The 13,308-nt window shown below is 39.8% G+C and overlaps 1 protein-coding gene across 1 annotated transcript; it reads right to left on the reverse strand.

The window, feature by feature from the left end:
- Nucleotides 1-1,288: 1,288 nt before the first annotated feature.
- Nucleotides 1,289-12,702, reverse strand: LOC122043014 (protein DETOXIFICATION 27-like). The gene is made up of 6 exons (XM_042603441.1): nt 12,387-12,702; nt 11,773-12,314; nt 11,598-11,684; nt 11,458-11,514; nt 11,058-11,296; nt 1,289-1,479 (listed from the first exon to the last, which is right to left on the reverse strand). The coding sequence occupies exons 1-6, from the start codon at nt 12,657-12,659 to the stop codon at nt 1,445-1,447; spliced, it is 1,233 nt and encodes a 410-aa protein (XP_042459375.1). The 5' UTR covers nt 12,660-12,702; the 3' UTR covers nt 1,289-1,444.
- Between the last annotated feature and the right edge of the window lie 606 nt (nt 12,703-13,308).

Raw genomic sequence — 13,308 nt, forward strand, 5'->3', positions numbered from 1 at the left:
CAGCGTCGGAGGAGAAGCAGAGAGCGCACGGAGGAGAAGCAGAGAACTATCGTGGCAGTCTCGGAAATAGGGCACGGGTTAACGGCGAATCTGGAACTTTCGCCGTTAATCCTAATTATTAGCGGCGACAATAGAAAATTAGCTGCAAATATATTAGCGGCGATTATTCTGATTACAGTTTCGCTGCTAATAATACGGGTTAGCGGTGAAAGTTTCCAGGTTCGTCGCAAATAAATAGGAATTAGCTGGCCGTTAATACTAAACTTTTAGTGACGGATATACTAAACACGTAGCAAAATTAATGACCTTACGAAAAATTAAATTTTTAATATTATTATTAACAACAAACTTATATTTCACTGCTAATAATCCAATTTAACTATAAACTATAATTTCGTCGCTAATATTTCATCACTATTTTACTATTTTCTTATAATGCCTATTATGCATTGTCCAATCGGCCAATCAACTACTAAATCAACTATGCATGGTTCATTCACAACTAATACCTCAGTCAATTGCTCCTAATAAATCATGATGTCCATTTATACAAATTTAGGAGGAGGAGGAGGATTATTATTGTGTAGTTATCTTCCATATCTAATTAAGAATTAAAAATTTTAAAATTTACTTTATCGAAAAGAAAGATTCATGAATTTTTAATTTGGAGATATATATATATATATATATATATATATATATATATATATATATATATATATATATATATATATATATATATATATATATATATTAAAAAATATAAATTCCAAAAAAATCTACCATACCCATAAATACAATTTTAATAGAAAAAAAAAAATCATAAATTTCATATATATCAAAATCAACCAAGCCGCTATTTTATTATTGCAAAATAAACATATTCATAATTAAGAAATCATCATATCATGCAACATAATCTTCCAGAAACATATTCTTAATTATGTTTTATGTTAAAAAAAAATCTTCAAAATAAAACAGATTCTTAATGATTATTAAACATGGAGACTTTGATACCACTTGTTATAACAAGATTATCCTTTTATGAATATAATTGTTAGATATAAGTATGGAAGCGTACTTGAATCAATACGGTTTGGTCTCACAGAATAGGAGGGTTAAAAACCTAATCGTGTGATCAATTGGCCATAACCCCCTTATTTATACATATAACCATTAGGTCATCCTTTGATCTTTTCTATTTTAACTCATCATAAAAATAAAAATTACTCAAATTATTTACACATTAATGGGTAATACTCTATCAGATATATTAAAACTCAAATATTTAAAATTTTACTCGATCACTTTTAATTGAACTTAATCAAACATATTATTTCATATATAAATTTAACAATATAGATTAATGATTCAACATTAATTTCTTCCACTTTAGGGAGATGACAACATTGAATTCATGGCTTACTCGAGCTGTTGCTTGCTGCTATACTTCTTCATTCTTGAGCTTGCTCTCAGAGCCTGCACATTAAACAAATTTTTGAAAACTAAATAAAAAATTCTTTTTTTCAATGAATAGAGAGCTAAAATATGAAAAATGATTTTCACCTCTTTTTCCCAGTCACATCTGTTGGATATTGAGGCCTTAAATGGACCAAAACGATTTAGAGGAAGGAAGCCATCAATTGTTGAAAGTCGTAATTGACTTCAAAATTGAAATCTACGATTCGCGTAGATAGATTTAGACTATTAATTTGCTCAAAACCGATTAAGGGTGAATGAGAAATTAATGTTTAAAGTCAGCCCAAAATAACATTTATTATTCATTAATAAAATACATGGGAGAATAGTCCCACATCGGAAATTCTCGATGTGTATTCTCTACTTATTAATGAAGATGTGTTAATGGAGTTAACACAAAAATAAAAGGACAGGTTACCCCTTAGCCCAGGGCGAGCAGCGTGCGAAATGGGCGTTTTGTATGCGCACTTTGCACTTTGCACTTACGCATCGTCGCAAGGAGCATTGAGGAGCTTAAATTTATGCTCCAGGTGACATTGCAGTGCCTACGTGGCACTCGGGTGACGTGACATCCTCGTGGGCAAAGGGAGATGTGATCAACGTTGATCAAATAGGTATGATGGATCGCTTGTGATGCGATCTAGAGCGTTGGATCGCAAAGAGTAACGATCTGACGGCCTTGGATGAGACTTGATCTGAAGCATCGAATTAATGGATCCAGATCCGATGGCCGATGACAATAGGCGGGATCTGAGGGTCACAACTCCTCAGATCTGATGGATGAGATTGAAGTGGGCTTGGTGAAGGGTTACAACCCTTCAGAATGGATGATCTAGATCGATTCAGCCCAAGGAACACATCCACTCACCCAAAGGACAATCAACCTCTTCTTTCAGTATAAATAGAACCCTCCAGATGATAGAAAATTCACTCAATTCACTCAATCCTCTCTTCTCTTCCTCAAGCATTCATCTCATCTTGTGCATTCAAGAGTCCAAGAAGTCTACTAGAAGGTTCGCTGGTCTCGGAAGTCGGAGTGCTACGATTCCGAGACGTTCGTCGTCGTTGTATCTTGGGAACGAATTGCAACAATCCGTTAAGCACCGTAGTGGAGCAATATCGTTTACAGAGATAGTGTCGAACACTAGCCTCGACGATCAGTTTGCATACTCCAGAAGCTACCCGGGGATCAACAGAAAATATATTATATCAACTGATATTACTAACTAATCAGACGGACTCACTGCCATTCCGACAACCATTCCGCACGGAGAAAAGCCAGAGAAATTCACCGGAACCGACTTCAAAAGATGACAGCAGAAGATGTTGTTTTATCTAACAACGCTAAACTTTGTACGGTTTTTGCACGAAGACACGCCAGCCGCTACGGAAGGTAGTAAGGCTGCTAGCGATGCGTGGTCTCACGGAGATTTTCTATGCCGCAATTATATACTCAACGCCTTGGACAACACGTTATATAACGTATATTGTTCTCTGGAGACGGCGAAATCTTTGTGGGAATCCCTTGAGAAGAAATACAAGACCGAAAATGCTGGATTGAAGAAATTCATCGTCGGTCGGTTTTTGGATTTCAAGATGGTGGACTCAAAAAGCGTCTCATCTCAAGTCCAAGATATGCAATTAATACTGCATGATATGGACGCCGAAGGCATGAAGTTGAACGAGACATTCGCAGTTGCTGCGGTAATTGAGAAGCTCCCTCCGTCATGGAAGGATTTCAAGAATTACCTAAAGCACAAGCAAAAGGAGATAGGGCTGCAAGACCTGATCCTGAGGCTACGAATAGAGGAGGATAATCGAAAGTTATCCGACTCCAGAGGAACCAAGCGGACTATAGACGAAATGTCCAACCTGGTCGAGCCGAACGCCAAAAAGCTGAAGCAGTTCAAAAAGAAGGCTCAAGCTAAGAAGTTCAAAGGCTCCTGCTACAACTGTGGAAAGACATGACACCTATCCAAGGACTGCAGACGCCCAAAGAAGCCAACCAAGGGGCCAAAGGATGTTGCGAATTATGTCGCAACCTCTCTTGAGGACTTGGATCTCACTGCGGTTGTATTTGAAGCCAACTTGGTGGATACCAACCCGAAGCAGTGGTTCATTGATACTGGAGCAACTCGTCATATCTGTTCCGATAAAGCGATGTTCTCCAAGTATACTCCAATAAATGGCAGGAAGCTCTATATGGGTAATTCCACGACGTCGCCAATTGTTGGACTCGGAAAGGTTGTTCTGAAGATGACGTCCGGAAAGGAGCTAACACTCATTGATGTACTCCATGTTCCCGACATTAGTAAGAACCTAGTTTCTGGAGCGGCATTGGTCAAGGCCGGATTTAGGCTAGTGTTCCAGTCAGATAACTTTGTACTTACGAAGAATGGTGTCTTCGTAGGAAAGGGGTACCTAGAAAAGGGTCTATTCAAAATGGTTGTAATGCCTGTACTCCGAAATTTTGATGGTAATAAAATAAATGCTTCTAGCTATGTTGTTGAGTGTTTTAATTTATGACATGATCGACTCGGACATGTGAATAATAATACTCTCAAACGTCTCGTCAAATTAAATTTATTACCAAACGTCAATGTTGACGGAACACACAAATGTGAAGTGTGCGTGGAAGCGAAAATGACGAAACTACCTTTTCATTCGGTGGAAAGGACAACAACTCCTCTAGAGTTAATACTGTTGGTTGCTACTCGGAAAACCTAGAGGTTCCACTGTACAAAAATTTTGTACAAAGATCTGAACCCTTTCCTAGCTACCATGTGTTCTTTTAAATTAAATTTTGGATCGCCTGCGGAACTTAACACGTTTGATCCAAAACTTAATCTATTTGTTCTTTTAGGTTTAGACTTGGATCTCCTGCGGAACTTAACACGTTCGACCCAAGTCTCCTTAAGTTATTAATTCCATTAAATATTAATTTCCATAATTGGTTCCCAGTACTGACGTGGCGAGGCACATGACCTTCTTGGATATGGGAGCAACCACCACCGACTAGACAAAACCTTTTATAGAAAGCTAATATTTAATTTCCTAAAATAACTTTAGGTTAACCAAAGAGAATAATCAAATCACAAGGAAAAGAAAAAAAAATAAAAGAACACAACATCGAAAAACATATTCGAAATTCTAGAACGTAAGCCTCTTGTATTTGGTATTATTTCCATAAATAACTAGTATGATGCGGAAAGAAAAATTACTAGTAATACCTTGTAGAAAAACCTCTTGATCTTCTACCGTATTCCTCTTCTAACCTCGGATGTTGTGTGGGCAACGATCTTCCGAGATGAGAAACCACCAACCACCTTCTCCTCCTAGCTAGGTTCGGCCACAAAGGAAAAGCTTCACCAAGGAAGATAATCAAAACACTAACCAAGCTCCAAGAGATACTAGCTTTCTCTCCTTCTTCTTCTTCTTCTCCGAGTAGTATCCGGCCACCACAAGAGCTCCAATAGAAAAGGGAGATTCGGCCACCACAAGAGAAAGAGAGGGAGAGGATGACCGGCTACACCAAGGAACAAAAGAGGGAGAGAAAATAATAGAGGTTGTTACTCATGAAGTCACCCTCACCCCTTCTTTTATATTCCTTGGCCTAGGCAAATTAGGAAATTTAATTACAATAAAATTTCCTTAATTTCCTTGACATGATTTAATTGAGAAAAATAAAATAAAATTTCCCAATTAAATCTACATTGGCCGGCCACATCATTGGAGAACAAATTGGACAAGTTTCAATCAACAATTAAAACTTCCTAATTTATTTCCGGAAATTTTAAAATTAAAATTTCTCTTTAAAAATCTCTACATGGTTAATAAAAGAAATTTCTATAATTTTAATTTTATCAACATGTGAATAATTTTTAAAGAGAAAATAAAATATCTCACCAATCTACAAATAAGGAAAGAGATCTAATCTCTTCCTTTAATCTTTTGTAAATTTTACAAGAGAGATAATTTAATTTTAATTCTCTTTAATAAATTATTTCTTCCACATAATAAAAATTAAAATTAAAATTAAAATTATTTTTAATTTATTTTGGCCGGCCCTACTAGTTTGGATTCAAGCTAGGGCCGGCCACCCAATCTTATACCTAGGCCGGCCCTAGCTTGATTCCCAAGCTAGCTTGGCCGGCCCCATTGGGTGGGTATAGAAGGTGGGTATAGGTGGGTATAGTACTCTATAAATAAGAGGCTACGATAGGGACCGAGAGGAGGAATTGGTTTTGGTCTCCCGATAAAATTAAGCATCCCGTGTTCGCCCCGAACACACAACTTAATTTTATCAATAATAATTCATTCCACTAGAGAACTATTATTGAACTACCGCACCAATCCCAAATTACATTTTTGGGCTCCTTCTTATTATGAGTGTGTTAGTCTCCCTGTGTTTAAGATATCGAATGTCCACTAATTAAGTGAGTTACTGACAACTCATTTAATTAATATCTTAGTCCAAGAGTAGTACCACTCAACCTTATCGTCATGTCGGACTAAGTCCACCTGCAAGGTTTAACATGACAATCCTTATGAGCTCCTCTTGGGGACATTATCAACCTAGTATCTCTAGGACACAGTTTCCTTTTATAATCAACAACACACACTATAAGTGATACCATTTCCCAACTTATCAGGCTTATTGATTCATCGAACTAAACCTCACCCATTGATAAATTAAAGAAATAAATATCAAATATATGTGCTTGTTATTATATCAGGATTAAGAGTACACACTTCCATAATAACCGAGGTCTTTGTTTCTTTATAAAGTCAGTATAAAAGAAACGACCTCAAATGGTCCTACTCAATACACTCTAAGTGTACTAGTGTAATTATACAGTCAAGATAAACTGATACCTAATTACACTACGACCTTCTAATGGTTTGTTCCTTTCCATTTTGGTCGTGAGCTACTGTTTATAATTTATAAGGTACTGATAACATCATCTTCTGCATGTGACACCACATACTATATTATCTACAGTATAAATTAATTGAACAACTACAACTAAATGTAGACAATTTGACCAAATGTGATTCTTTATTCATAATGAATGTTTACAAAGCTTAGGCTTTCAGTATACACTCCAACAAATACATAGTGATCTATGTGACTTGAAATTTGTGCAAACTAGAGGAGGTAAAAAATATTTTATTACTTTTATCGATGATTGCACAAAGTTCTGTTATGTCTTTCTTTTAAGAAGTAAAGACGAAGCCCTAGAGGCGTTCAGAACCTATAAAACAGAAGTTGAAAACCAACTTGACAAACGAATTAAAATAATTCGAAGCGATAGAGGTGGAGAATATGGTGCACCGTTTGATGAATTTTGTACAGAATCTGGCATTATCCATCAAACAACGGCGCCTTACTCACCTCAATCAAACGGTGTTGCCGAACGTAAAAATCGGACACTAAAAGAAATGATGAATGCCTTGTTGATAAATTCAGGCTTACCTCAAAACTTGTGGGGGGAAGCAATATTATCGGCAAATCACATTCTCAACAGAATCCCTCATAAGAAAAATGATAAAACTCCATATGAACTATGGAAAGGCCGCGAGCCATCGTACAAATACCTGAAAGTGTGGGGGTGCTTGGCAAAGGTCGAAGTACCTAAACCAAAGCAAGTAAAGATCGGACTTAAAACGTTCGATGCGATATTTGTCGGATATACCCATAATAGTAGTGCATATCGTTTCCTAGTTCACAAATCAGACATTCCTGATATACATGTGGGAACAACCATAGAATCTCGGAATGCGATATTCTTTGAAAACGTATTCCCAAATAAAAAGGGAAACGTTGAAAGTGATAACAACGGAAGTTCAAACAAAAATGACGTTACCGAACTTAGCTGTTATAAAAGGACTATTGACGATCAAAGTGAAGAGCCACGTCGTAGCAAACGGGCTAGAGTTGAGAAATCGTTCGGGCCAGATTTCATGACTTTCATGTCAGAAATGGAACCAAGAACATTAAGTGAAGCTCTCTCTAGACCCGATGCTCCAATGTGGAAAGAAGCTGTCAATAGTGAAATTGAGTCTATCATGAATAATCATACTTGGGAATTAGTAGACATTCCTTCTGGTAATAAACCATTAGGTTGTAAGTGGATACTAAAACGTAAGTATAAAGCTGATGGACCAATTGACAAGTATAAGGCCAGACTTGTATCCAAGGGGTACAAGCAAGAGGAAGGCCTTAATTACTTCGATACATACTCACCGGTGACAAGGATTACGTCCATACGAGTGCTAATAGCCATTGCAGCACTGTATGACCTTGAAATACATCAAATGGATGTTAAGACTGCGTTCTTAAATGGTGAGTTGGAAGAAGAAATTTATATGGAGCAACCCGAAGGGTTCATGACTCGGAAATGAGAAAAGGTGTGTCGACTTGTTAAGTCGTTGTACGGACTTAAGCAAGCGCCTAAACAATGGCACGAAAAATTTGACAAAGTAATGCTGTCAAACGAATTCAGAATAAATGAATGTGACAAATGCATTTATGTCAAAAACACACCTGAAGGCTATGTAATTCTCTGTCTATACGTAGACGACATGCTAATAATGGGCAGTAATCATGATGTAATCATGACTACAAAGAAAATGTTGACCAGAAATTTTGATATGAAAGATATGGGTCAAGCAGATGTTATATTGGGAATTAAAATTCTCAGGACATCAGAAGGGATAGTTTTAACACAATCCCATTATGTAGAATCTGTATTGAAAAAATTCAATGCGTACGATCTCTCTACAGTGAAAACACCTATGGATCTAAGTCAGCACTTAGCGAAAAGCCATGGTGAGACCATATCGCAGTTGGAATATTCTCGGATAATAGGCAGTTTGATGTATCTCACAAACTGCACACGTCCGGATATTGCCTGTACGGTCAACAAACTGAGTCATTTTACGAGTAATCCAAACGACACCCATTGGAAAGCATTGATGCGAGTTCTCAGATATTTGAAATATACTATGAACTATGGATTACATTATGGAAAATATCCCGCTGTGTTGGAAGGATATTGTGATGCTAATTGGATATCAGATACAAAAGACTCCAAATCCACTAGTGGATACGTATTCACGATCGGTGGGGGAGCAGTATCTTGGAAATCCACTAAGCAGACTTGCATTGCTCGGTCAACTATGGAATCCGAGTTTATAGCACTAGACAAAGCAGCTGAGGAATTTCTTGGAAGATATTCCTAGCTGGGTGAAACCTGTGCCTACCGTACTAATCCACTGTGATAGTCAATCGGCGATTGGAAGGACACAGAGTAATATGTATAATGGAAAGTCACGACATATACGTCGTAGACATAATACCATTAGGCAGTTGATCTCGAATGGAGTGATTGCAATCGACTATGTTAAGTCCAAAGATAATTTGGCAGATCCTCTAACGAAGGGGTTGAGTCGAGATCAAGTATACTGCTCATCAAGAGGAATGGGATTAAAAAATCTACAACTAAAAACGACTGTAGCGGTAACCCAACCTTGTTGACTGGAGATCTCAAGATCTTGGTTCAATGGGACAACGAAGTTACAGAAGTTGTGGTCCAGCACATTAGATAGTTTATCTCTATCCCAATCCTAGGATGAATTTGTGCTGTCCTACCTCATGTAGTGAGGTTAAGCTTATGCTTTTAGTGACTTCTATACCTGATAAGGTGGAGTATGGTAGGATACTCTTGATAGAAGTGTCACCTATGTGAGTGTGAAGACAGGCCGCTTCAATGAAACACTCATGAATCCAAGATGGTATCCATGGCCGAAACGGAACCAACCATGAGAACCTAAAGTAGGTGAGATAGATCTCTGTGTGGGTGTTATTGTCTAAGTATACACCAACAGCTGAGCAGTTCAAGACATCACGTTCACTGCGCAGCCTAGTATACTCGATAGCATTTCACTACGGAAGGTTCAAAGCCACAAGCTACCTCTCCCGATGCAGTGACTTATCGATTGGACTCTTGTAAAATGTCAGCATGCATACACGCACTGCATTAATTTCCATTCATGTGAGGGATTGTTGGATATTGGGGCCTTAAATGGACCAAAACGATTTAGAGGAAGGAAGCCATCAATTGTTGAAAGTCGTAATTGAAATCTACGATTCGCGTAGATAGATTTAGACTATTAATTTGCTCAAAACCGATTAAGGGTGAATGAGAAATTAATGTTTAAAGTCAGCCTAAAATAACATTTATTATTCATTAATAAAGTGCATGGGAGAATAGTCCCACATCGGAAATTCTCGATGTGTATTCTCTACTTATTAATGAAGATGTGTTAATGGAGTTAACACAAAAATAAAAGGACAGGTTACCCCTTAGCCCAGGGCGAGCAGGTGCTCGCACCTGTGAGCCCGCCACGTGCGCAATGGGTGCTTTGTAGGCGCACTTTGCACTTTGCACTTTGCACTTTGCACTTTGCACTTACGCATCGTCGCAAGGAGCATTGAGGAGCTTAAATTTATGCTCCAGGTAACATTGCAGTGCCTACGTGGCACTCGGGTGACGTGGCATCCTCGTGGGCAAAGGGAGATGACTGGACAGTTGACTTAGGGAATAGATGGCTACCGTTGATCAACGTTGATCAAATAGGTATGATGGATCGCTTGTGATGCGATCTAGAGCGTTGGATCGCAAAGAGTAACGATCTGACGGCCTGGGATGAGACTTGATCTGAAACATCGAATCAATGGATCCAGATCCGATGGCCGATGACAATAGGCGGGATCTGAGGGTCACAACTCCTCAGATCTGATGGATGAGATTGAAGTGGGCTTGGTGAAGGGTTACAACCCTTCAGAATGGATGATCTAGATCGATCCAGCCCAAGGAACACATCCACTCACTCAAAGGACAATCAACCTCTTCTTTCAGTATAAATAGAACCTTCCAGATGATGAAATATTCACTCAATTCACTCAATCCTCTCTTCTCTTCCTCAAGCATTCATCTCATCTTGTGCATTCAAGAGTCCAAGAAGTCTACTAGAAGATTCGCTGGTCTCGGAAGTCGGAGTGCTACGATTCCGAGACGTTCGTCGTCGTTGTATCTTAGGAACGAATTGCAACAATCCGTTAAGCACCGTAGCGGAGCAATATCGTTTACGGAGATAGTGTCGAACACTAGCCTCGACGATCAATTTGCATACTCCAGAAGTTATCCGGAGATCAACAACATCTAATGGTAATGAATGCCAGAATTAATGTCTGAACTGCTGTTCCACCCACCATTCCAGCCCAAATACCCTACCATGTTTTTTATTTTATAATTACAGATTATTTTTTCTGAAATTATTATTTTTTATTTTACGAAAAAAAATAAAAAATAAACCAGAACTCCTAGATCGAAGACCCAACCCAAGAAAACTCCAAGGGGAATTCCAATTAAATAATAGCTCCCAATATTGACATACTTTTGACGATATAGATAAAATGATGCCTTTCATATTATTTTAATACGAAATGCATTTTTAGTAATAATAAAAAAGAATGCACTTTTATACCTTTATTTTCTAAAATAAAGTTTCACCTGAGAGAACTGGTTGGATGCTGTTGAGCAAAATGGTGGCTGCCAATATCACAGAGAGCTTGTCCACAGCTTCGATCACGATCGGGCTCGAGGTGAAGATGAGGGCGAATTTGTCATGGAGGGACATGATGAGGACCCAAAAGAAGAGACCGATCACCGACGAGGTCGTAACCGATACAACGGTCGCGAACTTCGCAGCTCTACCATTGCCCGCCCCGAGCTCATTGGCCACTCGCACTCTGGCGTAAACAAAGACAAATTTTATCTGTGATAGACGATAATGCCACTTATCATTGGGTTGGCTTTAATAGTCAATAGTGGGAGCCCACTGCAATCAATGCAGGAAACAGACGCTCTGACGACTAGAAAATTTTGAATAAGAGTGAAGCGATTTGCTTACCCAGTTCCGGCAAAAAATCCCAGAGGAATCATCATCTCCCAGCCATTTATGTTCATGCTGCACGAATCACGCCGGATTATTTATGTGTGTTTTCCCCGCAAATGATGAACTAGTTGTGATAAAGAATCGCGATGTTTTACCAAATCGAGATTGCGTCGACGGCGATCTTGGCGTTCTTAAGATTCCCCGTCAATACGACCAAGATTCTGTAGTACCAATTCTCCAAGCTGAAATCGGAGCAGAGTTAGAGTCAGAGAGGAAAGATTTGTTGTTTAATCAGTTGTATGTGGATCGCCGGAAACAGAGAGAACGGACCAGAGCATGACGCCGGAGGCGGCGGAGAGCTTCGTGAATTCCCAGAGGTCGACGAAGGCCTCGAGAGAGAAGCCCTTCCAGGTGTCCGTGCAGCCGCCGCCGACGACGTAGGCGAACTGCATGGCGGCGGTGGTCAACCACGAGAAATTGAGCGCGAGCGCGGTGCCGACGAGGCCGAACTTGAGCCTGGCGACGAAAAGCCAGGTGATGAAGAGATGGACGAGGAGCGCGGCGAAGGAGAAGACGGCGTTGACGTTGTTCTTGAGCTGGCACTGGAGGAATCGAGCGAGCGGCATAATGAAGACGAAGCAGAAGTGGGTGGGGATGAACAGGATGGACACCGCGCCGGCCTGCGCCGCCAGGTCCGGAGGCTGGCCGGTCAGGAGGAGCGCTTGCGTGGCGAACAAGTACATCGGAAGGAGGAGGACGGCGCAGAGGAAGAGCACGATCCAGGACCGCTGCAGGTAGATGCCGAGCATGTGGAACTTCCTCGCGCCGTAGGCTTGGCCGCACAGCGTCTCCATGGCGCTCGCCATGCCCAGCTGCACGATCGAAGCTTACAAACCTGATGGAAGATAGGGTAAACAAAAGCATTAAGCTACCGCCCGCCGTACCATCAGACCGAAGTTAAAGCCGAGGATGACGGTGTTGGCGATGGAGATGGAGGCGAGCTCGAGTTCGCCGAGGTGGCCAGCGAAGGCCTGCGTGATGACGTTCGTGCTGTAAAGGGCGACCCTCCCGAAGATGGCCGGTCCGACGATCTGCCACAGATTCTTCGACTCAATCCAACTCCGCTTCGCCAGTCCGGCGACCTCCTGATCCTCCTCGTCCGGATCGCCACCTGAGCGATCTAAAAGAGCAACCGTCTGGCCTCCATCACTCTCCATTGGCCTCCTCTTCCTCCGCGCCGTGTTCTGTGGCGGGGGTTTGTGAGGATATAAGGACAGGAGGACTACTGAGTTGAGGTGTTTGTGGAAACGTGTCGCTCTTCAATTGCTGGCTTTGGATTGTCGTTCTATTATTTTTTTTTTCAAAAAATATATATATATATATATAATTAAAAAAAAATTGATTTTAAAATTTAAAACACTAAATACATATAATATATTATATTAAGTGAGTATTTAAAATTTAAAATTTTAAACACTATAACTTAAAGGAAAATCTAAATCATATAGGAAAAATCTTATTGAGTCAAATCCATTATTTCAGCTCCTAAATCTTAAAATTTTGAATCCTAGATATATATAATATACCTGAAAAAATAAATAAAAAAAAAACTTCTACTGACTAGGGGCGTCTGGAGTGAATTCAGGCGCCCCGAGTCCTCACAGTCGCATAACATTAAGTCCCCAAGGGGCCAAAATCCGCTTGGGTTGTCCGGACTCAGTGAGAGTCCTCCAACAGTCGCCGATGAACGAGATGTACAAGGTAACAACCCGTCACCGTGGCAACTATATGTCATGGACGTTGATTTTTGTTATTTGTTTTTTCCAATTCCCAATTATACCAATAAATTTTTTTCTTCAGAGTTTA

This window comes from Zingiber officinale, chromosome 2A (genome assembly GCF_018446385.1).
Source record: "Zingiber officinale cultivar Zhangliang chromosome 2A, Zo_v1.1, whole genome shotgun sequence".
NCBI lineage: Eukaryota > Viridiplantae > Streptophyta > Magnoliopsida > Zingiberales > Zingiberaceae > Zingiber > Zingiber officinale.